The 27,882-nt window shown below is 41.1% G+C and overlaps 1 protein-coding gene across 1 annotated transcript in view; it reads right to left on the reverse strand.

Moving 5' to 3' along the window:
- Positions 1 to 27,882, reverse strand: part of PARP4 (poly(ADP-ribose) polymerase family member 4) — a 130,067-nt gene that overhangs the window by 19,773 nt on the left and 82,412 nt on the right. Inside the window, 10 exon segments of the mRNA XM_028531896.2 lie at positions 3,813 to 3,935; positions 4,764 to 4,859; positions 5,852 to 5,932; positions 7,322 to 7,402; positions 7,680 to 7,850; positions 9,203 to 9,302; positions 11,519 to 11,706; positions 13,132 to 13,199; positions 14,189 to 14,408; positions 22,899 to 23,030. Coding sequence (XP_028387697.1) covers positions 3,813 to 3,935; positions 4,764 to 4,859; positions 5,852 to 5,932; positions 7,322 to 7,402; positions 7,680 to 7,850; positions 9,203 to 9,302; positions 11,519 to 11,706; positions 13,132 to 13,199; positions 14,189 to 14,408; positions 22,899 to 23,030 — 1,260 coding nt within the window.

Here is a 27,882-nt window from a genome sequence, read left to right on the forward strand (position 1 = left end):
TTGACAATAGGCTGTCTTGCCGGAAGAACAGTAGTTGATTATGAGTTGTACATCAGATGATTTTACAAAATATGGCACTCAAACGGCCGCTTGTGGGAGTAACAGAGAGTACAGAGTCACCATCCCTCAGCACGGTACCTTTCCTGTCTTTTGATAATTCCTGAGCCACATCCCTGAGGTGGAATCTGGAAGTCTCAGAATGACAGTTGTAGCCTCATACTGATGCTTTCAACACACACAATAACTGTGTGTAAGGCTGCTAGGCCACCCTCTGTTTGCTTCAGCTTACCATTGTGATCAACACACACACACACACACACACACACACACACACACACACACACACATCTTGTACCTTACCAAACTCCCTCAAACACTTTGTGTTTTCCTAAAGTGTATTTATATTTTGGGTGGGCAATCCATGCCTATGGTACAAGGTTCAAAGTATTGAAAAGGGTACACTGCAGTGAACAAGCCCCCACAAAACCTCCTGGCCACCCGCCGACCACCCTGGATGAGAGTTCTGTCACAGCACCTACTGTCTCTCCCCAGAAATGGTAAACATTCAGACATTTTAAAATAAGAACATAAACAAATAAGCAAAGAAATGCCCATTCTTTTAATTTTTGTTTTTCCACAGGGAGTAGCATGTTATTCACAATGTTCTCTATCTTGCTTTCCCTGCTTACCATTTCTTAGGGAATTTTCCCATAACAGCACATGAAGATGCCTCACTCTTTTTAAGGGCTGTGTAGATGTACTACATTGCACAGAGGCTGCACTGACCTCCTGTGCCCTCAGCTTGTAGGTGGGTGCCTGTTTCAATACCCTTGCTAATAACAATGAGAGCTCACATTTACTCAGCATCAAACGAGGACCAGGCCTACTTTACTGGCCCTACATGCATTAATTCCTGCACCCTTCACAATAACCGTGTGGCAGGTTTTCTTACTACTTTCAATCATCTCCCTTTCTGATCTTTGCCCACCTAACAGATGAAAAAATAGACCTCATTGCAGTTTTAATTTGCATTTCTCTTAGCCATAATGAAACTGAGCACTTTCTCTTATGTTTGAGAGCCACAATATTTCCTTATTCATGATCAAACCCTTTGCCTGTTTTTCACTTAGATGACTGATCTTGTTCTTAATTCATGGGAGCTATTTATCTATTAAGGAAATCAATCTGTCTCTGGTAAAAGTTTTTTTCCCTCATTTTATCACTATTTTAGGATTTTATCTATCATATGCCTAATCTGTTTCACTGTTTGTAAAATACCCTTCAAAGACCTATCCTCAAGGGATCACCATACCTGATATTAAACTGTACCACAAGGCTACTGTAATCAAAACAGTTTGGTACTGGCATCAGACAGACACATAGATCAATGGAACAGAATAGAGAGTTCAGAAATAAAACCATGGCTCTATGGTCATTAATATTTGACAAGAGGGGGGCATGAGCGTACAATGGAGTAAAAATAGCCTCTTCAACAATGTTATGGGGAGAACAGGAATGGTACACAAAACATGTAACTAGAAAATGAAACGAGACCACCAACTTATATGACCAATAAATTCAAAAATAGGACAAAAGATTTAAATATAAGTCTTAACACCATAAAATCCTAGGGGAAAACATAGACAGTAAAATTTCATATATCCCACATACAATAGTTTGTCCCAATATATCCCAGTATATATCCCAATATGTCCCAGTATATCTCCTAGGGCAAGGAAATAAAAAGAACCAAAGAACAAATGGGACTACATCAAATTAAAAAGTCTCTGCATGGCTAAAGAAAACCATCATCAAAATGAAAAGGGAACCAACTATATGGGAGATTGTATTTGCCAATGATACATCAGAAAAGGGTTAATTTCCAAAATATATAAAGAACTCAGAAAACTCCAACACCAGGAAGATGAATGATCCAATTAGAGAAATGGGCAAAGGACCGAGCAAACATTTCTCCAAGGAGACATACAGAAGGCCCCAAGACATATGAAGAGATGCTCAACATCATTAGCCATCAAAGAGATGCAAATTAAAACCACAATGAGATATCAACTCAAACCTGGCACATACGGCCATCATTAACAATAGTCAACAAACAAGTGCTGGAGAGGCTGTGGAGAAAAAGGGAATCCTAGTGCACTGTTGGTGGGAATGCGGACTGGTGCAAGCCACTGTGGAAAACAGTATGGAGATTTCCTCAAAAACTTAAAAAGTGCATCTATCTTTTCATCCAGTGATTCCACTGCTGGGAATATACTGCTAAGAATCCTGAAAACACAATTCAAAATTTGGGGTAGCCCAAATATCATAGCACACAATTTATATAGCCAAGTGCTTGGAAAACAGCCTAAGTGCCCATCAGTAGATGAGTAGATCAAAAAGCTGGTGTATTTATACAACAGAATACTACTAGCAGAAAGAGAGGAAGGCCTACATTTTGCAACAGCATGGATAGAACTGGAGAATATTATGCTAAGTGAAATAAACCAGTTGGTGACCAACAAGTATCATATGATCTCACAAAAGAAGAGGAATCAATGAACAAAAGAAACTAATGAGTAAAATAGAACCAGAGGCATGGAAACATGGAACAATTGACAGTGGCCCAGATGGGGAGTGGTGAAGGGATAATGTTGGGAATGGGAAGGTACTAATCAAAGAACATGTATGAATAAGCCATGAACGTGGACAACTGTGTGGGGCTTAACTGTGGGAGCAGGGTGTGGGCTGGGCAGTGGAGGAAAGCAAAGGAGGAAAATTGGGATAACTATAATAGGATAACAATAAAAAATTTTAGAAAAAAGAACTATGAAAAAGAAACACACAACAAAAAAACAAAGACCTCAATATTAGCTTTTTCAGTACAATGTTGGTTTATTTACTCCTCTGGCTCATTTGAGGAAACATTTGTGGTTTTGTTGTTGATGTTTTGTTTATTTACCACCTTAAACATACTAAACATTATTCTAATGTATGGTACCAGGTGGATACTAGACTTATCAAGAGTGATCACTTTATAAGTTATATAAATGTCTAATCACTATGTTGTATACGTGAAACTAATAAAATATTGTATGTCAACTACATTTGACAAATACATTTTTAAAAAATCATACTAAATATGACTTTTATGAGCAAAGCCCAATGACAACTAATATGTTTCTATGTTTCTTAATTGACATCATAACTTTAAAATGAATCCAAGAAAAAGAATGTTGCCTATATTGTGCAATATTTTCCAAAAATTCCTCTCCTCACAAATTTTTTTCCTTTAGATTCTAATTCCTAAAATTTGGCAACTTTAGTTCTCTAAACCTGGATACTTGAGAGCATTGTTTTATTCCTTTTCTTTTGAATATGCCTTTCAATGTTTAGTTAAGTCACATTTCTAAGTTCTGTTAGGTCTCTGGTTTGTAAAGGCTACACAGTACAGAGCACTATAAACTTTAAGAAACATTGGTGGTGAATTTAGGTTATTAGGTAAGACTTTTAACACTACTTCATGATGAATCTATTATATTACTGAGAGCAAATTACTTTAGCTTCCTATGTGATAGTTTATCTGTCTCTGGGAGAAACAGAACTACACTTTTCCCTTTTTGTACTAACAGCTACATTTCTATATGGTGACTTTCTCAGTCATGTAATAGCATTATTATAAATGTACAAGTGTTTGTATATGTATTCTGCATATACAAATATTAAGGCTTTGAAAAATATTATTTTTCAGAGTTCCCCTCACCACCATAAAATAGGAAAACACAGTACCAATCTATGCAGTAATTAATACTTACCTCGGGTATGCTGGTGACTGGGTGCTCTTCCTGCCAATTCATGTATGGCAGGAAATCTACATCTTCTTTGGCAATAAGTTCCAAAATATTTGGAGTACTAGGAAAACGTGACTCATTACCATCCTATATTGAATCACAATTAAGTAAAAACAAAACAGATATTATCAAATGAAATGATTATTATACATCCTAAAGCCCTGTGAATGTTTGGTTTGGAATAATGTGTGGGTGTCAGATTGGATCCTGCATCCAGGGCCTCAGGTGAAGAGTAAAAGAGGTGAAGACAGACATCCTCATTTGAGTGGTGTTCCTCTTTACTGAGCGGTCACTGAAGTAAGTGACCTAAGTTTATGGGCTTTTCAGAGGGAAAGGGAAACCCAGGCCTTTTCTATTTTTTGAAGGGCTTGGATTAGTAAACAATGAGAAATGCCAAAAAAGTAACAAAATTGAAATGAACCTTAAAAGTACACATGAAACTAATTAATAATTATAACATTAAAAATAATAACATATGTATCTCATTTAGAGAGGTCACCATGGGCCCTCACGTTGAGACCCTGGCTTAATGACCCTCCACCTCTCCCCTCCTTGTTCATTCAGGCCAAGGATGTGGATATTGTTAGCGACAGAGTAAGAGTAATTTTGTTAACATGTAAACACAGAAAATAACCAAGGCCCTGGCCAGTATGGCTCAGTTGGTTGGAAGGTTGTCCCATAAACTGAAGTGTTACAGGTACAATTCCCGGTTAAGACACATATCTAGCTTGTGGGTTCGGTCCAGGTCAGGGCATATATGAGAGGCAACTGACTGATGTTTATCTCTCACATCAATGTTCTCTCCTTTTATCTCCCTCTCTTCCCCTCCTTCTAAACTAAAATCAATAAGCATGTCCTCAAGTGAGGATTAAAAAATAAGAAAGATAAGAAACATGAATTAACACTATTACATACCCTTTTCTCAACAGCTACAAAGCTTGTAAATTGTGTTATAAGAGAGTTTTCTTTACTGAGTCGAATAATCAGAGATTTTAGGATATGCTTCTTCATCTAGGATAGAATAAAACAAATGCAAACATGTCTTGTTTTATTTTTTCATTAAAAGTGCATTAGGTAATCTAAAAGGTGTTGTTCTATAAAAAGCAAATCATTTCATAGGTAGAATTTCAAACTAAATATTGAGTCAATGTCCCTGTCTAAATATCTCAAGTTGATGACTAAAAGTTCCCTACTCAACTGAGCAGCCAAGTTTTTGAAGGAATAATTCTATTTATAGAGCCCTTTGTAGATTACAAAGAACTCTCACTCTGGAGTATGCTGAACTTCTGAAATCTTTTATAGGAAGTCTATGTGGCCCATTTTCAAGATCAGACTCTAAGGCATGGACAGGTGAAGTGCCTTATTCAGGACTGTCTGGTGGCAGGGCTGGTCAGGTCCCCCAGATATAAGAGGGCAGTAAGCAAAACAAACTCAAGGCTGTAACAGAAGGGCAGCACAGGACAGTGCTGAAGGCACAGGCCACATATCATGAGCGGTAACTGTTTGCAAGGGAATGGATGGCTCTGTGTGGCATGCTGGTACCCTCTTTTGGGGCCCTAATGTTTCTAAACTCATTTTAGATCAGAGCCTCAGAGGGGCCAGCAGGGCTGTCCTGGCTGAGTGGAACCCCCAGCCAGGGGCCTTGTCAGCCTAGAGAGGAGGGAGTAAGGTGGCTTTTTCTGCATTGTGTGTCCATAGGCAGGCTGCCCACCTGTCCTGCATCTGGCTCTTCATCAGGACAAGGGGACTATGACCATTAACAGCACATAAGAGCTCTGAGAATAGATGCTCTCAAAGCCCTCCTCCAGCCTCTCTCTGATGGTCACAATCACCATGGAGTTCTCAAGAAGCCGCAGAGCAACTTGAACCCTGACATGACAATACATGCCCCTGATACTGCATGTATCTCCATCCTCTAGCCTCACTCTTCAGGTCTGTGGAAAAGTCCATTTAAGAAGAGCCATGAACAAAGCACAAAGATTTTTGCTGTGAAAAGAGCAGACCTCATGATCGGTTGCATTTTCATGGAGAATGCCAACTTCATAATCTCTGATCAGAGCTCGTGCTGTCAGCTTGTGAATCATCTGTGTGAGCAGCAAAGAAGGAAAGGTTTGAATGTCTTTTAATTGCAGTCATATACAGAAACTCATTTTTAAAACAGAGGTATAATCTACATATACTAAAGTTCACTATTCTAAAGTGTACAGTTTAATAAGTTTTAATAAACGTGTGTGACCACCACATTTATATAAAGACACAGAGTAGTCCCTTCACCTTATAAAACCCTGCATGCCCCTTTGCAGGCACCTCCAGACCCTGCCAATGGCTCACCTGTTTTCTGTCCCTAGAGTTTTGCTTTTTCTATAAAAGGCCTTTGCCAGTTCAATTTATTTCAAAAACTTTAAATTGTTCTACTGTAGGAGGAACCAGCTTAGTGCTGTGATGCCCTAGCATGAGTGTGGTCTCCATGCTGAAGGGCAGGAAGAAGGGCTCCTTCCTCTTCCTCTCAAATGACTACAAACAGAGCAGATCTTAAATGGCCATATCTACTTTCAGTGAGAAGTCCAATTCTTATCATTGTGTTATCGATCACATTACAGTTCACAGAGAAAGCACAACTATAAAAATTGTACTTTTATGAAAATGACATCTTCCCAGGTACAATCCTTTTACTTTATTTCTGCCTAAAATTCAACTCATTAAATAACAAGGAAATTCCCTTATGTTCTATATATAAGTTACTGGCAAGTAATAATTATAATTATTGATTCAATGAGTGCTGAAAAAGCCATATTGTATTTAAACAAAACAAAACAAAAAAAATCCCAAACCCAGCAATGTTTGGGAAGTGGTTTCTCTGGCTTTATAAATACTCCTATGAAAAGAAAGCTACATATACTATAGCACAGATAGTTTAGGAATTTTCTAGGTCAAACTAAAGTAGATTAAATACTAATGCAAACACTACAAACTTTTTAGTGCTAATTCATTTGTTCTTAATCAAAAAGTAGAAAAATAAACATAGCCTCAATAAATGTTTTATTTAGTTTACTACTGTTATTTACTATTTTTAAATAATATAGGTGCCCCAACCAGTGTGGCTCCATTGGATAGGTGTCATCCCACAAAGTGATAGTTGCTGTGATTCCTGGTCAGGGCACATGCCTGGTGGGGACCAGGTCCCCAGTTGGGGGTATGCAAGAGGCAGCCATTTGATATTTCTCTCTCATGTCCAGGTTTCTCTCCCTCTCTCTCTCTTCTTTTCCCTCTCTCTAAAAAATAAATAAATAAATAAATAAATAAAATCTTTAAAAAAAAGAAAAGAATCTGGAGGAAACTGTCCTCACTTGTACTGAAATGTTAACACAGAAAAACAGCAATAACAAAGGAAACATACTGAGAATTCTACATTAAAATATAAAATTATTACAGCTTTCAAGCACTAGGTCCACAATTTAAGTTTTGAATCTTACAGTTCCAGTTGTCTTCTGAAGTTCAGTAGTTGATACCATTGTAGAAAATTCTTTTCCTTGAATTAATGCACACAGAGTTGCCTGAAGTGGGAAAAAAAATTCCTTATTACCTTTTCCACTCCCCAGTATTTTGGTCAGTCTGACAGTGATTCTTTTAGCGATTTCCTTTCTCTTTTCAAGGGAAATTAAAAGGCTTTCCAGGGCCCCTGGTAAACCACCCACTGTGTTCCCAGAAGGAGAAAATTTGCCAACATATGATTCGGTGAAGAAGGAGAGGGAAAAAAATCTGACAGAAAAGAAAATTACTAGCAAAATACATTGCTCTTCCCACAGTGAAACAAACTATGTGCCTCTTTACCTGAGTACAATGAGGAGTAAAGCTGTAGACCAGGAGCCGGTCATTGTGGAACAAGGCCTGCACGTGGGCTGGGGCCTGCAGGGGCTCTGGTGTGTCTGCACCAAACTGATGCCATTTCACAGAGACCGAGTGGCAGCTTGGGGATTGAGACCGAGTCATTTGGTCTTCTATCTATTTGTTAAAGAAGAGTGATTTCTCTTTCAATGCTGTATCCAGAAAATAGTTACTGAACACTTAAACTTTACATTCTATTCTTTGGGACTGAGAACTCTTTTTTTTTTTTAATGCACTAGCACATTATTTAAATGTCAAAACATCCTAAAATTATTGCACTAGTTAATTACTAATATACAGCTCTGGCATGGAGTAAATTCCAGTTATAAAAATTAATCCTATAAAAGACTTGAGTAGACAGTTCTCTAAAGAAGATACATAAATGGCTAATAAGCACATAAAAAGATGTTCCACATCATTTAGTCATTAGGAAAATGCAACTCAAAACCCCAGTGAGATACAAATGCACACCCATTAGCATGGTTATTATAAAAACAAAACCAAAAAATGGTAAATAAGGACTGACCAGGATGTAGAAAAATTGGAGCCCTGGTATGTTGCTGGGGATGTAATGAAATGGTGCAGCAACTGTATGAACAATGGCATGGCAGTCCCTAAAAAAACTAACCCTAAAATTACCATATGATTTGGCAATTGCTCTTCTGGGTATATGCCTAAAACAACTGTAATGAGTGTCTCAACCCATCCTTGTGCACCAACACTCACAGCAGCATGGTTCACAACAACCAAAGGTAGAAACAACCCAACTGTCTACCAGTAAATGAATGGATAAACAAAATGTGGTAGATACAGACAATGAATATTATTCAGTCATTAAAAAGGAAGATAATTCTGACACATGGTACCACATGGATGAATCTTGAGGACATTATGCCAAATGAAATAAACCGGGCATGAAAGGACAAATACAGTAAGATTCCACTTACAAGGGATATCTAAATATCTAAAGCAGTCAACTTTATAGAGACAGAAAGTAGAAGGGTGGTTGCCAGGGGAGGGAGAGAAAGAATCAGTTGTTGTTTTATGGGTATGGAGTTCTGTTCGAGAAGATGAAAAAATTCTGGAGATGGAGTGTGGTGATAGTTGTACAACAATGTGAACACAATGCCACTGAACTGCCCACTTAAATATGATTGAAATGGCAACTTTTATGTTTATTTTGCCACAATAAAAATTAATTTTAGTAAAACATGTATAATACTTCACTTTTAAAAGTCAACCCAAGACATTTGATAACACAGAAAACAAACCACTAACTAGGAGAATGACCCAATTTTGCATTCACTGTGCTCCTGCCAAGGAGGTCAGGGGTCACCAGAGGTGGGTGCACATTGTGGGGCCTCTGCCTCTTTCTAGCTCCTATTCCCATTCATGAAAACATGAATGTACAAAGATAACATTTCCACGTGTAAACATAAGACTAGTAATAATGTATTTGAGAAACATACCTGTTTTTTCCAACTATGTTTGGATTTTGAGTTAAAATATTCAAATAGTCCAGCACCACATTGGGACAGAGTCCTTAAGATATGACGATTTGCTGTAGAACTGATCACATTTCACAGGCATTACTTTTTAAGAAATTCTAGAAACATTTTAGAAGTCCATGTAGTTAATAAGATTGACACAGTTCAGAACCCAACATAAGAGACATTACATACAGAAAAACTTATTCTTCTATAGCTGAGGTTCAGGAGATAAAACATATGACAGACAGTATGAAACATCAAAAGGTTTGGGTAACAAGCTGCACACATCAGAGGGCTTATTTCTCTCTCATAACAGAATAAAAGCAGAAATTCTTGACTTTTGATTTACTGAAGGAGGAAGCAGATGATTCTTCTGCAAAAAAAAAAAAAAAAGAATCCCAAAAAGTACCAGAATGCTGATAAAGCTCAACCTACTTTCAAGGAGTGTCAAAGCTACCCAAATTTGATCCCAAAGGCCAAGAAATGGCATAGGGGTTAATAAAGTCTATGGCTTGAAATCTGATCCACATCTAGATAGCAAAAGGTATAAATAAGTAACTCTCATCCTAGCAAAGATAATCTAGTATTTAAATGACAATGTCGTTTTAAATTTCTCTCAATAATCTTACACCTATCAAGAATGACTTTCTTAAAGAGTTTCCTCCTGAAATATTAAAGAAATGATCAATAACTTTTCAGAAAGAGAACTTAAGAAAGTTATCTCTGAAACATATTTTAGCATATTAATAAAAGTTAGATTTGTCTTCAGTCCTTGAAATTGACTGGTGGATTATAACACTGGTTAGAAAATCCTTCAGCTGGAGTTTAACTGCATTTTATAAATTCCATCTGTTGGTAGGGCTACTTGGAACCTTTTGTGTGTGTAGACTTGTTACAATGGCAAGAGGAATCATCTCTACTCCTGGAGAGTTCCCAGCATTTTGCTGGAGTTTTTGAACATAAATGATGCAAAAACATTTAGAAAGGTCCTGAAAACTGGACTGAAAGTCAGTAACAATTACAATTCCCCAGCTGGGTCATGTCAACCAGCACAGTTAGCCCTCACACCCCCTTTCCTTCCTGTCTGGCGCTTAGGATCCCATCTCCCTTTGAGGTTCCAGATTGTTCTCGGTCTCCCACATGCAGTACTGCAGCCTCAGCTGAGCAGTGTTTGTGCTACAACAGACCCTCAGCAAATACACACAGCCTTGTATGCTGAGACACCTGAGCCTGACCACAGCATAGCGGGCCCCTGGCACACAGTGTGGGGAGCAGGCAGGTATTGCTGTGACCAGGAAGATGAAAGAGGGAGCCGATTCAGGCAGGGAAAAGACACCTCCCTGCAGCAGGCTTAGGGCTGGCCACCTGGTATCAAAAGGTGCAAGTTGTTCACTGTTAGACACACTTCCTGGTTGGTGAGTAATGCCCTGTTAGGCCTTAGATTACAGAAAACAGGACTAGGAGCTGGGACTGAGGAGGTGCAGAGAAGAGCCCTCTGGGCAGGTAGGGAGAGCCATCCAGGGGCAATAAGGGCCCAGATCACTACAGTAGCCCAGGAGCCTAGGACAGCACAGTGTGAGGGAAGGGAGGCCTGGTGACTGCTTGTCAGGAGGGTGACTGTGGGTGGGAAGCACAGGTAGGCACAGGACAGGTATGTTCTGTGCAAACACCAGTCTGACCTCTTTGGTTTAGTGTTTTCCTTCTATTTACATCATATGCCTCAGTTCAACCAGAAAAGCTAACTATAATTGTGGAGGGGGTTTATTCCAACATAATAGGGTTTAGACTCCCCAGAGAAAGATTCTCCGTACATCTCAGGGTTTGACAATGTGAACCTTAGTGGTAAGGTGCTATGAGGAGCAGAGCAGCGGGATGGGGCCCTAAAGCAGCAGGCCCTGCAACCCCAGTCAGAAACCACCTTGCGCTTCTCAGGATAGGTTGGAAATTTGGACTTCTATGCAAAGTAACACTAATATTGATTTGGTGCTTGCTATGGGCCAGTTTTGCTTTCTATATGTGAGTTCATTCAGCCCTCAGAGGTAGTGTTTACATCATCACCTTCATGTTATAGAGATTAAACAAATTGCCTAAGGTCATGGCTAATGAGTGGCTAGCTCGGGAGTTGAGACCCACGCAGTCTGGCTCACAGCCAGACTGGGCTCCATAACTGTACCCTAAACAGCTTCTCTACACAAGTATCAACCTTACAATTGCCGAGAACCCTTTGTGAGCCAAGACATTCCCTCCCAGGTTGCTTCCCACTGTGGCCTTCATGGGCAATGACCTGCCACTCACCCAACCCCGCAGGAGAACAGCCGGGTGTGCTGCACGTGCCTCTTCACGAGCTGCAGAGTCAGGCGCTCCTCCTGCAGGTGGCCATCGGATATGAGGAGGATGTTCCTTAACCCTTGAGAGGGAGGCAGTAAACTTAAATATCGAAGCGTTTTCCAGAAGTCAGTGTTTCCCATGGTGGGCAAGGCAGACTGAAGAAAATGAAGAGGAAAATTATCCCTTTTTGGGGGATATTCAATGTTCACTCTAGTCATTTACTGAGCATGTCTCTCAATGAGGGTTTAGAAGTATTGTCACTAAAAAGTTACTTTTCTCTAATTAAACTTTGTGGAACAACTGCATTTACATCCTTTGAGTTTATTTCATGTTACACAGTATCTACAATATTATCAATCAGCACTTATCTATTCTTTTATGGTTTTCAAAGAACTATTACATTAAATACCCCTGTGTGACAGATACCAGCCAGCAGTATCCGTGGCCGCTGCAGATGCTCAAGATATGAGAAAACATACACATGGACTACCGAGTCCTGTGGAGGAATAGGAATGGCATGGCCACTCTCTCTAGTGGAGAGCACCCTGTTTTCCTGCCCAAGCAGGCTTTTATTAAGAATACAGATACAGTTTGTTGATTACAGTCTGGCAGGGAAGATCAAATGAATAGGTAATTTTCAAAGGGGCTGACAGAACTCACGCTGAGATTTGGGAGTTTTATCACTTAAAAAGACTACAGGACCTAAAAGCTAGTTTTGTTTCCTGCCTGTGCCTTCATATTATAATTCAAGAGCATCCTCCAGCAAGCAGGTCTCACAGGATCTTGCATATCCTATGCCTAGGTCTAATTACCCTGGGGGTCCGCTGACTCTGGTCTGGACTGCACCGCCCCTGTTATTTCCACAGGCCTGAGTCAGGCAGAGCAGACAAAAGCAGCCGGGAGACTTGGATTTCTCACAGCCAGAACAAGGACTCAGGCTTTGTCAAAGCTGGGGGGGCAGGGGTTGATGTCAATCACCCCCTCATTTCCACAGTCCCCTGAGACTCTTCCCTGGGGCCTCCATGTGATCATGCCTGTCTTAGATTCATTTTCTTTTTAGAGAATTGTTACCCATCATTGACTGTCGATCATGCAATGGGAGCCAGGCATTAGAACAGGCAGCGCTCATGCCAGGGAAATAAGTTTTGTCTCCTTAGTGTCTCCTGATTTGGAGGTCTCTTACTCAGCCTTAGCCATGGGGGTTACAGCTTCCTGAGACCAGGCAGGGTGGACCCCAACACCCTTGGGCCTGCCAGCCTGGACTGAAGTGGAGACTTGGTTGTACTGAGCGTGCTCCATATAAAACACAGGAGAAGAGGGACAGAAGAAAACACTGTTAAACTGTTAATGCTAAATTGTTAATGCTCGTTGGTGGGACTGTGGGCGATATTCTCTTTCTTCCCTTTTTAATTTCCAGTTTTTCTTCAGTGAGTTCACATTGCTTTCATCCGTGAAATGAAAGAGCCCATCAACATGCAAAGTGGAAAGGCTGGGGCTGTTGTGACACTGCTTCTCTCGGGCAGCACTGATAAAATGGACAGATGGACACTCAGGAGGAGGAGGCGGGGGCTTTTACTCACCGTAATGAATTCAGCTGGCACGTCACTGCTTGTGATGAACTTAGAAAATGGAAATAACTCCTTGTATCCTATGTAATGAGATTGGTGTGAGGTGTTGCCATTAACTATTAACTTTATTGACTACTAACAAACAATGAAGCTCAATAATTTTAACATATAAGTTAAAATCACCACAGCATTCCTTTAAATAATAAATTCTAGTGCAAACTATGTACTCTACTGTGCAAAACGTTCTGAGTCAAATTATGTGTGCAGACTCTGTTTGTTTTGTAGTAGATTGCTTATTCAAAGTCAGATGCAGGTATCATGATAACACAGTCAGCCTGGTCATCAGAGGGACACATTCTCCTTCTATGACCTCTGTCTCCAGCAGTGGCAGACCCTGGCTCCTTCATAAAGGGGCTAGGCCTTTGCTAAATAACACAGAAGAACCAACAGGACATGAGGTCCCTCACTGCACTTTGTGATCCTTCCCTCATTGCTACAGTGCCTTCTTCTGGTGGCTGATATGGTCCTGGGCACCCATCAGGACATGGCATTACCTATTTTCTAATAGGGCTGATCTCATGCTTGCTGAGATCATTCCTTATAAATTTTCTTCTACAGTACTAATCTCAAATGTTTTTCCATATCCATGGGATGCTCATAATCATCAGACCAAAAGTCTTGCATTTGGTCTAGATGGAGATAATGATTGTAGTGTTTATTTAGCACTTACTAGGAATGACACCCTGTTTCAAATCCTTTACATCCATTATCTCACTCCTCACAACCACATTGTGAGGTAGGAACTACTATTACCCTCAGAATACAGATGAGGAAACTGAGGCACAAAAAGGTCAAGTAACTTGTTCCTGCAAGGGGACACCCAGAGCTACTTAAGTTGTAGAGCTGGGATTTGAACCCAGGGACCTGGGTCCAGAGTTCTTGAACACTGTGCTATGTTAATTCTCACTGCAAAGGTCAGGTCAGGACACTGACAGCCATCATCTCTGTTCATAAACATGATGATATTAAGGAGGAGGCTCACTGTGGATGCCAGTCAAAGATCACTCACCTGAACCAAACTTGACAATGTTTATCTTCTGCTTCTTACCCACCAAGGACAGTGCATATAAGGCAATTTGCTTGGCTTGAAAGAATGTCACACCCTCCATGGAATTGGAGCAGTCTAGACATATAACCATTTCACTCTCCTCAGGTGCATCAGGGAGGGTGATGTTGAGGTCTGGATGGAAAACGAGCATGCAGGCCTGCGAGGAGAGAGAGGTGCTAGACTAATGTTTCTCATAATGTAAACCGGTCTGGCTGATTCAAAATAGCATAAATCTGTGTGTCAATGACCACAACACTTTGCTCCCAAAACCCACCCACACAATCTCTCCAAACAGCACACATGTGTTTGGGATAGACTAATGAAGAGGAGGGCCTCCCTATAAATCGTGAAGACTCCCTGGGTTAAGGCACCAATTTATTGGCATTCCCACCAATACTGCACAAGAATTCTCCTTTCTCTGCATCCTTTCCAACATTTGTCTTTTGTCTCTTTGATGATAGCCATTCAAACAGGCATGAGGTGGTATCTCAGATCAGTGATGTTGAGCACTTTTTTCCCCCACATACCCAGTAGCCATCTGTATGTCCTCTTTGGGAAAATGTCTGTTCAAATTCTTTGCCTATTTTTAAATCAGATTATTAGTATTTTGCTCTTGAATTGTATGAGTTTCTTACATATTTTAGATATTAACTTTCTTATGTGATATATATAGTTTGCAAATATTTTCTCCCATTCCATAGGTTGCCTCTTCATCTTCTTGATGGTTTTCTTTGCTGTGCAGAAGCAGCTTTTTATTTTGATATAGTCCTACTTGCTTATTTTTGCTTTTGTTGCTTGTGCTTTTTGATATCATATTAAAAAATTGTTAGCAAGACCGATGCCAACGGGCTTTCTCTTTTGAAGTTACATAGTTCAGAAATTATATTTAACTCTTTAATCCATTTTGAGTTACTCTCTGTTGAGTGGTATAAGATAGGGTCCATTTTCAAAAGGTATGTGGTTATCCAGTGTCTCCAAAACCATTTATTGAAAGGGCTATCCTTTCATTATTGGGTATTGTATTTTAAGTATATTTATTGATTATGCTATTAGTTTCCTAATTCCCCTCCACCCTGCCCCCCACAACCTCCAGCATTCCCCCAGTTTAGTTCATGTCCATGGGTTGTACACATAAGTACTTGACTTCTCTGTTTCCTATGTCATTTTTTGATCTCTTCCCCATCTATTTATGCCTACCAATTATGATTCTTTTTTTTTAAATATATTTTATTGTTTATGCTATTACAGTTGTCCATTTCCCTCCTTTATTCCCCTCTGCCCTGCATACCCCCTCCCACCCACATTCCCCCCACCTTAGTTCAGGTCCATGGGTCATATATATAAGTTCTTTGGCTTATACATTTTCTATACTATTCTTTTTTTGTTGTTTTGGCAGTGATTTTTTTTAATATATTTTATTGATTATGCTATTACAGTTGTCCCATTTCCCCCTTCGTCTCCCCCTCCACCCTGTACCCCCCTCCCACCCACGTTTTCCCCCCTTTAGTTCATATCCATGTGTCATACTTATGAGTTCTTTAGCTTCTACATTTCCCGTACTATTCTTGCCCTCCCCTAACTATTTTCAACCTACATTCTATGCTACTTATTCTCTATACCTTTTCCCCCTCTCTCCTCCTCCCACCCCCTGCTGCTAACCCTCCATGTGCCCTCCATTTCTGTGGTTCTGTTCCTGTTCTAGTTGTTTACTTAGTTTCTTTTGATTTTGCTTTAGGTGTGGTTGTTAATAATTGTGAGTTTGCTGTCCTTTACTATACATGTCTTTCTTTATCTTCTTTTCTTAGATAAGTCCCTTTAGCATTTCATAAAATAAGGGCTTGTGATGATGAACTCCTTTAACTTGACCTTATCTGAGATGCACTTTATCTGCCCTTCCATTCTAAATGAGAGCTTTGCTGGATAGAGCAATCTGGGATGTAGGTCCTTGTCTTTCATGACTTGGATATTTCTTCCAGCCCCTTGTTGCCTGTAAGGTCTCTTTTGAGAAATCAGCTGACAGTCTGATGGGAACTCCTTTGTAGGTTACTGTCACCTTATCTCTTGCTGCTTCTAGGATTTTCCTCCTTCGTTTTACCTTGGCTAATGTAATTATGGTGTGCCTTGGTGTGTTTCTTCTTGGGTCACAACTTCTTTGGGGCTCTCTGAGCTTCTTGGATTTCTATTGGAAGACTGTTCCCTTTGCCAGAATGGGGAAGTTCTCCTTTATTATTTGTTCAAATATGTGCTCAATTGTTGCTTTTCCCCTTCCGATTCTGGTACCCCTATAATTCGGATATTGGAACGTTAAAGGTGTCTTGGATGCTCTTAAGCTTTTCCTTGATTTTTTGAATTCTTATTTCATCATGCTTTCCTGCTTGGTTGATTCTATCTTCCTTCTGGTCCACTGTATTGTTTTGAGACTCAGATTCCTTCCTTTCACTATTGGCTCTCCTCCGTATATCTTCCTGCATCTCTTTTATGGTAACCAGCATCCTTTCAGTTAAATTGCGCCCAAAATCAACCAATTCCATGAGCTTTCTGATCACCAGTGTTTTGAACTGTGCATCTGATAGATTGGCTATTTCTTGGTCGCTCAAAAGGATGAGTCCTGGGGGACTGATCTGCTCTGTTGAAAACATTTTTCCCGGTCTCTTCTTTTTTTTTTTTTTTTCCTGGTCTGGTTGCTCTTGTTACGGTGGGGGGCGGAGCCTTAGGTGTTCACCGGGGCTGGGCACCCCAGTCGCTAGATTGTGACGTTACATGTGGGGGCGGGGCGGGAGCGGGTACGGGAGGGAACGATGGCAGTAGTTCCGTTCTCCTGGGCTCAGACCCTTCTCTGGGCTCCTGGGCTGTGAGTTCTGCCCTGGTCCACAATCGCTGCCTCACTGGGTCCACCAGCCGCAGCTTGTGTACTCAGGGATCACCACTGCATTCTTGCGCCCCGAATGGTGTCGCACCGATTTCGAGCCAAACTTTCCCCGACCTCTGCGCGCCGCCACCCCGCACCAGCCCCGCGCCCGCCCCGCGCCCGCCTGGCTCGTCTTCTCCTACCAGTCTGGATGAACGCGTCTACTTCAACTTCTTGGCTGCCCGACTTCCATTCAGATAAATCCTCTGCCAGTTCTGGGCGTTATTCTATCTGTAAATTATTATTGTAAATTATGTTGTTCTAATCTGGTTGTGCGAGGAGGTATGGTGACGTCCACCTATTCCTCCATCTTGCCGTGAAGTCTGGCAGTGATATTTTTCCTCCTATACTATTCTTAACATCCCCTGTCTATCTTGTAACCTACCATTTATGTTACTTATTCTCTGTCCCAATTATGATTCTTATTCCCTGTACCTTTCCCTCCTATTCTTCCCCTCCCCTTCCCCACTGAAACTCTCCACATGACGTCCATTTCTCTGATTCTGTTTCTGTTCTAGTTGTTTGCTTAGTATTTATTTTGTGATATAGTTTTTTCTTTAGGTTCAGTTGTTGATAGTTGTGAGTTTGTTGTCATTTTACTGTTCATAGTTTTTGATCTTCAATTTCTTAGAAAGTCCCTTTAACATTTCATATAATAAGGGCTTGGTGATGATGAACTCCTTTAACTTGACCTTCTTGAGAAGTACGTTATCTGCCCTTCCATTTCTAAATGAAAGCTTTGCTGGATAGAGTGATCTTGGATGTAGGTCCTTGCCTTTCATGACTTTGAATAGTTCTTTCCATCCCCTCCTTGTCTGTAAGTTTTCTTTTGAGAAATCAGCTGATGTCTTATGGGAACTCCTTTGTAGGTAACTATCTCCTTTCCTCTTGCTGCTTTTAAGATTCTCTTTATCTTTAATCTTGGTAACTTGATGATGATGTGCCTTGGTGTGTTCTTTCCTCTTTGGGTCCACTCTTGGACACTCTGGGTTTCTCCTGGACTTCCTTGAACTCTATTCCTTCACCAGATTGGGGAGTTCTTCTTCATCATTTGTTCAAATAAGTTTTCAATTTCTTTTTTTAAACATATTTTATTAATTGATTATTACAGTTGTGCCAATTTTTTTCCCCTTTGCCCCACCTCTACCCAACCTGGAACACCACTTCCCTCCAGCATCCCCCCTGCCACCACTCCCACTTAGTTCTATCCATGGGGCCTGCATATAAGTTCTTTGGCTTCTCCATTTCCTATATTGGTTCTGAACACTGCCCTGTCTATTTTGTACCTGACAATTATGCTTCTTTTAAACTATGGTTCTTTTATTCAAAGATATCAATATACTATAACTCCAATTATAGTTTTAAAGGGTGTTACATGTATTTCTTAGTGTTTTTAAGTAAATCATTTATTTATTTATTAAGTATATTTTATTGCTTATACTATTAGAGTTGTCTCACCCCACGCTTTACTCCCTCTGCTCCTTGAACACCCCCTCCCACCCACATCCCACCCTTTAGTTTCATGGCCATGGGTCTTACATATAAGTTCTTTGGTTCTACATTTCCTATACTATTCTTAATCTCCCCCTGTCTATTTTCTACCGTACCATTTATGCTACTTATTCTCTGTACCTTTTCCCCCTCTCTCCCTCTCCCCCTCCCCTGTATGATACTCGTCCATGTGATCTCCATTTCTGTTCCTGTTCTAGTCGTTTGCTTAGTTTCGTTTGGCTTTTTGTTGTTAGGTGTGGCTGTTAGTAACAGCCACACCTAAACAGCCACACCTTTGACATTTCAGCCTAACAGCCTAACACCACACCTTTTGACATTTCATATAATAAGGGCTTGGTGATGATGAACTCCTTAACATGACCTTATCTGAGAAGCACTTTGTCTGCCCTTCTATTCTAAATGATAACTTTGCAGATAGAGTAATCTTAGATGTAGGTCCTTCCCTTTAATGACTGGAATTCTTCTTTCCATCCCCTCCTTGTCTGTAAGGTTTCTTTTGAGAAATCAACTAATAGTCTTAAGGGAACACCTTTGTAGGTTACTGTCTCCTTATCTCTTGCTGCGTCTAAAATTCTCTCATTTTAATGTTGGCTAATGTAATTATGATGTGCCTTGGTGTGTTCCTCCTTGGGTCCAACTTCCTTGGGACTCTCTGAGCTTCCTCGACTTGCTGGAAGTCTATTTCCTTTGCCAGATTGGAGAAGTTCTCCTTCATTATTTGTTCAAATAAGTTTTCAATTTGTTGCTCTTCCTAAGCCTCTCCTCATTTTTTTTTTGAATTCTTGTTTCTCCATTCTTTTCTGGTCGAATGTTTCTTTCTTCCTTCTGTCCACACCATTGGTTAGAGTCCCACTTTCCTTCCCATCACTGTTGGTTCCCTGTATATTTTCATTTCACTTAGCATTGCTTTCATTTTTTTCATCTAATTTGTGACCAAATTTAACCAATCCTGTGAGCAATCCTGACTACCAAGTGTTTTGAACTGTGCATCTGATAGGTTGGCTATGTCTTTGTCACTTAGTTGTATTTTTTTTCTGGAGCTTTGATCTGTTCTTTCATTTGGCCATTTTTTTATTTTTTGGTCTCGGCCTGCCTGCTATGTATGAGGGGTGGCGCCTTAGGTGTTTACCAGGGAAGGGTAACCCATGTAGCTGCTTTGTGATGATGTATATTGGGAAGGGGTCCAAGAGGGAACAATGGTGCTTGCTCCACTCTCTGCCGGATTTCAGTTACTTCTTCCACTACCCACAAGCACAGTTGGCCACTCTGGTGCTGATTCCTGGTGGGCTGGTTTGTGTACGTTCTAGGACCTGTGGGTCTCTCCAGCAAACTCTTCTGTGAGGCTTTCTCCCACTGCTGCCTTAACCCCTATAGTTGTTTTCAATCAGTTGTTTGAGGCTTTATTTCCCCATGCTGGGACCCCAGGTTGCACAGTCTGCCTTGGTCCCCAGGTGTTCCTCCCGGTTTATCTGCACATCAATGTGGTACTACCGGCTCCACCAGCCACCACCTTACCCACCCCAGTCCTCTACCACCGCTTTGCTGGGAGTCCTCTCTGCCTGGTTGCCCATCTCCACTCCTCCTACTGGTCTGAATGGATGTTTCTTCTTTAACTCCTTGGTTATCAGACTTCCGTACAGTTCGATTTTCTGTCAGTTCCAGTTGTTTTTGTTTGTAAATTATTGTTGTCCTTCTTTTGGTTGTGCGAGGAGGCACAGTGTGTCTACCTATGCCTCCATCTTGGCTGTGGGCGGAAGTCCTAAGTTTTTCAATTTCTTGCTGTTGTTTTTCTCCTTTCTGGCACCCCTATAAATTCAGATATTGGAATGTTTTAAGTTGTCCCAAAGGTTCCTAAGCTTCTTCATTTTTTTGAATTCTTGTTTCTTCATTCTATTCCGGTTGGATGTTTACTTCTTCCTTTTTGTTCCAAAGTGTTTCATTTGAGTCCTGGTTTCCTTTCTGTCACTGTTGGTTCCCCCAAATATTTTGCTTTATTTCACTTTGGGTAGCCTTCATTATTCCTTCATTTTGCAACCAAGCTCAATCAGTTCTGTGAGCATCTTGATTACAGGGTTTTGAACTCTCCATCAGATAGATTGGTTGTCTCCTTGTCACTTAGCTCTTTTTCTGGAGTTTTGCGCTGTTCTTTCATGTGGGCCATATTTCTTTGTCTCAGCACTCCTGTTATGTTGTAAGGGGTGGGGCCTTAGGTATTCACCGGAGCAGGGCAACCCTCCTTGCTGTATTGTGGCACTGCCTGTGGGGGAGGGGCCAGAGAGGGAACAATGCAGTTCCCCTACTCAGCTCTAGCTCACTTTCCAACGATCTGCAGTGTGAAACTGGGAGTTTCTCCCACCACAGCAACCTCCATATTCCAAGTCAGTTCTGAGTCTCAGTTGCCCTTTCAGCCAGCACTGTCCATGCAGTCTGCCACATTGTGGGGGTTTCTCTCAGCGGGTCCCACCTGTGCTGTCCTCCGCCCTCACCAGGTTCTTACCAATCTGGTTGTTCTGGGTGACTGTTTCTTAATTCCTTGGTTGCCAGAGCTCTGCGAAGTTTGATTTCTGGGCACTTCTGGTTGTTTATTGATGTTAGATTGGTTGTTATCCTCCTTTGGTTGTGCAAGGAATTGAAGGGTTCTACCTACACCTCCATCTTGGTCGGAACTCCAGTCAGTACTCCTTGATATTTCCAATCAATCCAGCCCACAGCCCTGTTCATGGAGCAATATTGACAGCTTCAATGTTCTATTTCTGACTGTTTCTGACCTACTAGCTACAGATTAGAGGTTCCAACAGTCTCCTCAGGATTCCCAGAGCAGCTCACAGAAACAGAGAAACATTTTACTTACTAGATTACCATTTTTCTTAAAGGATATAACTCAGCAACAGCCAAATGGAGAGGCAGAGGGCACAGAACTTCCACACCCTCTCTACCAGCCAGTATTCCAGAATCTCCATGTGTGTGCTGCTTGGAAGACCTCTCTCTTTATTGAGTATTCTTGGCTCCCTTGTCAAATATTCATTGATCATACATGCATAGGTTTATTTCTGGGCTCTGAATTCTATGCCAGTACCATATTGTTTTACTATAGCTTTGTAGTATAATTTGAAATCAGGAAATACAATGTTTCTGGCTTTGTTCTTCTTTCTCAAGATTCTCTATTTGTGGTGTTTTGTGGTTCCATCATGGAATACCTTTCCATTTATTTGTGTCTTCTCCAATTTCTTTTATCAATGTCTTATAGTTCTGAGTGTACGGATCTTCCATCTCCTTGATTAAATTTATTCCTAAGTATTTTATTGTTTTTGTTGGTATTGTAAATAAATTATTTTATTTCTTTTACAGAAGTTCGTTGTTAGTATACAGAAATACAATTGATTTTTGTACACTGGCCAAGTTTGGTGGCCTTACCTCCAGGGAATCCTGGACCACAGCTGACAGTGGCAAGATCCAGTTTACTGGCCGCATCAGGGTTCACAACTGGGACCAAGTTTGTATGCCTATTACTTAGTGCTGAAGTGGATCTGACTTCTCCTGACGTCTCCTGGGATGGCATATGATGCTGATGACAGGACCCAGCTAAACAGGGCTGTAGCCAATTTCTCAGGGATATGAAGCCGTTTCTATTTCAGAAGCCAGGTCCATTGCCAGCAAGTCAGCGGTCTATGTGTGAGCCTGCTCACTCAAAATGACTTTCCTGGTTTGGAATTCACTGGGATTTCACAGTTTCCTAACTGGATTCCAAAGCTCTTACATAGGCAAGATGGATAGACAGATGTCAAATTACTGTTGGTAGGGAAAATACATGCAAGTGACATTTATTCAGCCATCTTGTTGACGTCACTTTCAATTTTTATTTTCAGAAGTAGAGATTTTTTTTGTCACTGCCATACAAAATGGTCATATGGCCATAAATAATTTTGTAGCTTGGTATTTCAAAACTACAAAAACTATACAGGTGCACCGTGTGAAGGCAGATATCTAAAGTCAGATTTTCCTTTTAGTGGGGATTAAGGTAAAATTTATAATCTTTACAAGGCTCTAAACCACAATGGGGTTTTGGTTGAAACCTCGAAGTTTGTCATGATTGATATCATAAGTAATTTTAGTTATAGAATCTTGGGATGGGGAGAGCTCATTTAGAAATGCTAGTTTCAAGACTCGCAATAATTTTCAAGTTTAAATAATTTATTCCAAAATATTTTTTTAATAGCTTCCTACTTTTAAGTAAGAAGGACTATACCTCACTTTCCTTTCTGGATGTTTTTCAACCCACATTCTTGGGAGATATGCATCAGACAAACCAATGCGGAGAGAAAATCCACTGCTGTCTAGGAGCTCCTGTCCCATGGTGCTAATCACAGCTTTGCAGTCTGTACTCTACAAACAAACAGCCATGACAACAAAGTGAATAATGGAATATCACAGTACCAGTATGCACTTACCTGTCAAGTAGCAAAGACCGCATAATTTATATAGCTCCATTAAGAATCAAATTTATAGTAACAAATTCTAAAATCATGAACTGTAGCTTTTAGAAGTGTAACCAGTACTTATCACCTACCCTCCTGAATTCTAAGGTTGATATAAATTTAGGTAAGTTTGAGACAGCCTCAAATTCTGGGTCCAAAGATATCAAATCTAGTGAATCCAGTTACACTTCTCTGGAGATTGCTATACCGACAGTCATAACTTAGAATAGCACAATAAAAATTCAACATAAATCTGAGGATTATATCTTTTTTTACTTTATATTGTTATGAATATAAAATCACTTCAAAACTTAAAAACATATATTTATTACTTTTAAGAGAGAGAGAGAAAGAAGGGAAGAAGGGAGAGAGGGTGGAGGAGAGACAGAGAACCTCCAGATTGTTTGTACCACCCATTAATGAATTAATTGGTTGCTTCCTTATATGTGACCTGATAGGAATTGAACCTACTACCTTGGAGTTATTGGGACTATGCTTTATCAACTGAGCTACCCAGACAGGGCCAGCATAAAAATGACATTTAACATGTAGATGCTGCTGGCTGGTGTGGCTCAGTGAACTGAGAGCTGGCCTGCAAACCAAAGGGTCACTGATTCAATTCACCACTTAGGGCACATGCTGGGTTGCAGGCCAGGTTGCCCATTGGGGGCACATGAGAGGCAACCACACATTGATGTTGCTCTCCCCTTTTTCCTCCCTTCCCCTTTCTCTAAAAATAAAATAAATAAAATATTTTTAAAATAAATAATAAAAATGCAGACACTAAGCTTTAAAACATAAAAGACAATGTTGTAGATTATAAAATGACCACAAAGTCTTTCCACTCTGGTGTGCTACCCTTAGCAATGCAATTTGCAGCTCCTTCTGTAGGAGGTGGCATCTTTTTCCTCTGCCTTGACTCTGGAGTTGGCCAACATGACTTGCTTTGGCTAGTGGGATATTGGCAGATGTGAGGCAGACAGAGGCTTGAAAAGCATTTGTGCAGTGGTGTCTGCCTTCCCTTGTTGCTACTGCAAAATCTTGGTACTAGAAGAAGGGAAACCACGCCCCCACCAAACTGGAATTATATTCTGGAAGGCGAGCCCCTCTGTAGTACAGGCTTCCCCCACTTGGTGAGTGTTCGAGGAACCCATTTCTATCAGTGTACCAGCTGACACTGTGGTGAGATACTGTGTTCGGCTTCAGTGAATTTTTTTTTGAGGACTCAATGCGTTTGTCCATTTCGAGATGGGGGATTTACAAATGCACCTGTCCACACTGCAGTGAGTGTTCAGCAGTTTTCTACCAAAAACCGGTGTGACCCATCCTCCCTAGTCACCCAATCTGTTCCCGAGTGACATTGTTTTGTTTCCCTGGATGTAAAAAGTCATCCAGGGAAACGTTTTGCTGATGTAGAAGGGTAAAACAAAAACCAGCAGAAAGCCTACAACACAGGTGTCAAACACAAGGCCCAGGGGCTAAATCTGGCCCTCCACACTTATTTTTTCAGACTGGCACCTTGTTTCTATGCGGCGGTAGCACTGAGCTCTTGCTTAACGGTTAAGGGTAGTTATAGTTATACAGTCCTAAAATTATATTTGGCCCTTTGAAGGCAACTGTGAGGCTGATGTGGCCCTGCCTGGTAAAAATGAGTTGGACACTCTCTGCCTAAAAATGTATCAAAATCAACATCTCAAAAACTGTTTTGAGTCAGTGAAAAACAAGTCTCAATAAGTATATTACATCAAATGGAGAGTACTTTGAAGTTGACTGAAGTTTAAAAAACAGGTAGAATACATAATTTTTATAAATAAATTTCTGGTTTTTGGGGGGTTCCCCATCATATAAACAAACCTGAGCTCACCTGCTGGATGCCCAGAGACACATGGCTATCACCCCAGCTGACACTAGGCCAGGCATGTGTGTGAGGTCATGCTAGACCATCCTGTTCCAGCTCAGCAGAGAACTGCCTGGCTGCCTGACACACTGTGAGAAATAACACATGCTTGTGGTGTTAACACACAAAGTTTTGGGATTGGCTGTTATACAGAAAAGCTCTCTGAAGCAAAGACCTTCTTCTTCAGGATGGATTAAATCTATGTGGCTACCGCCATTCCCTACAATAAAAGGGAAGCAATGAAAAGGGTATAAACCCATAAAGATATTGAGAACAGGAATAAAGACAATAGCAGATGAGTGATGTCAATAGTTTAAGAGTATGGGAAGTTGATAGAGGGGTGGTAAGTGACTTAGCCAGAGTGGAGGAAACAACCCCTTAGTAATAGTGATGGGCAGCAATGTCTGAACATTCCCTTATTCTAATATATGCTGCTCTGAACCACTTGGTGAGGTACTTAATCCTAGTTGGAAATCATCTTCCAGGGCACGAAGGTGCATGGGCCATGGCAGTGGACTCAGTGATCCTTCAGCAACCTGGGGTGGCTCACACAGGGGTGAGGTACCAGGTGCTGCAGGAAGAAGCAGTGCTCATGAACACACTATATACTAAGTTGTTGGATGTTCAGGCCCTCTTCCTGTTCTAAGAAACCAAGTAGGTGGTACCGAGAGCTAGCACCCTATTCTCTCACTAAAAAATGCTGGAGAAATTCAACCAAATGGAATCAGACTCTGGAACCATATGCATAATAGAATACAGGAGCACAGGGCTACAAATGGGACTGAAGTGACAGCATATCAAAATATAGGGCCCCCCGTTGCCCTCCCTGTCATACGTTATGAACATCCTGGAGGTGTTCTGATAAGCACAGGAGTGGCCAAAACACCAACATTCTACTTACCACCAATCAGCTGCTGTTGGCCTTCTGGTGGCACGCCCTTTGGTAACTTAGAATTACCCGCTCCCCTCAGAGCATCTAACTGGCTTTCTTGTGTCTCCATTAAAGATGAACATGGACAGATCACCCAGACATTTGAGGAAAAGCCTCTAACATGACATATGGGGACCAAACAAACAAAATACCAGAAGGAACTCAAAACACACACAGAGAACATAAGAAAAAATGTATTATAAGTATTTCAGAGAGATGAAAGAGATGATAATGCATCTATGAAGCATGCAAAATGTAATACAAGAGGAATACAGAGAAGAAAAGAGCTCTAACAAACAAAAATATACAAGAACTAAAATAAATATTTCAGTAGAATTTAGAATTTAAAAAATCACCCAGAAAAAAAAAAGACAAAAGGGACTTCCGAACCAAGATGGAGGTGTAGGTAGACACACTGTGCCTCCTCCCACAACCAAAATAAGGACAACAATTTAGAAACAAAGTAACAAGCAGAACTGACAAAAAATTGAATTATATGGAAGTCCCACAATCAAGGAGTTAAAATAAACATATTCATCCAGGCCAGTAGGAGGGGCAGAGTCTGGCGGCCAGGTAGAGTGGGGTCATGACAAAAAGTGGTGGCACCGGGCGGGCAAGGCAACAGCTGACAAACCCCAGGTGTGCAAGACAGCACAGCAGACCCTGGGTGCAGGTGTGTGGCTGACAGACCCTGGGCATGGAGTGGCATGGGCAGACCCAGCAGTGCGGTGAATTGTGAAGCAAGGCACGGGCACACAAGGCAGCTGGCGAACTGGGGGTGGGGGGGGTCCCCACATTGTGTGCAGATAACACCAGGTGAAACCACACAACCAAGGATCCCAGTGCCAGGAAATAAAGCATCAAAACACTGATAGAAAACACCTTGGAGGTCAAGGTACAGGGAGAGACTCCTAGTCTCACAGAGTTCACTGGAGAGACCCACAGGGTCCTAGAACATGCACAAGCCCACCCACATGGGAATCAGCACTAGAAAGGCCCAGTTTGCTTGGGGAAGCAGCAGAAGGACTGAAATCCAACAGAGAGCCATTGTTCCCTCTTGGGCCCCACCCCCACATACAGTGTCACAACCCAGCAATGTGTGTTACCCTGCCCTGGTGAACACCTAAGGCTCTACTCCTCACTGCTTAACAGGCATGTCAAGACAAAAAAAAATGGCCCAGATGGAAAGAACAGATCAAAGCTCCAGAGCAAATTCAACTAAGTGACAAAGAAATCACCAGCCTATCACATGCACAGTTCAAAACACTGGGTAATCAGGATCCTCACAGAATTGGTTTGAATTTGGTCACAATTAGACAAAAAAATGACGGCACTGCTAGGTGAAATAAAGGAAAATGCACAGGGAATCAATAGTGATGGGAAGGAAATTGGGACTTGAATCAATGGAGTGGACCAGAAGGAAGAAAGAAACAACCAAACAGTAAAGAATGAAGAAATAAAAATTCAAAAAAATGAGGAGAGGTTTAGGAACCTCTAGGACATCTTTAAACGTTCCAATAGCCGAATTATAGGGTACCAGAAGGGGAAGAAGAGCAACAAGTGGAAAAGTTGTTTGAACAAATAATAAAGGAGAACTTCCTCATCTGGCAAAGGAAATAGACTTCCAGAAAGTCCAGGAAGCTCAGAGAGTCCCAAGGAAGTTGGACCCAAGGAGGAACACACCAAGGCACATTATAATTGCATTAGCCAAGGTAAAAATGAAGGAGAGAATCCTAGAAGCAGCAAGAGATAAGGAGACAGTAACCTACAAAGGAGTTCCCATCAGACTGTCATTTGCTTTCTCAAAAGAGACCTTACAGGCCAGAAGGCGCTAGAAAAAAGTATTCCAAGTCATGAAAGGCAAGGACCTCCATCCCAGATTGCTCTATCCAGCAAAACTTTCATTCAGAATGGAAGGGCAGATAAAGTGCT

This window comes from Phyllostomus discolor, chromosome 2, assembly GCF_004126475.2.
Source record: "Phyllostomus discolor isolate MPI-MPIP mPhyDis1 chromosome 2, mPhyDis1.pri.v3, whole genome shotgun sequence".
NCBI classification, from domain to species: domain Eukaryota; kingdom Metazoa; phylum Chordata; class Mammalia; order Chiroptera; family Phyllostomidae; genus Phyllostomus; species Phyllostomus discolor.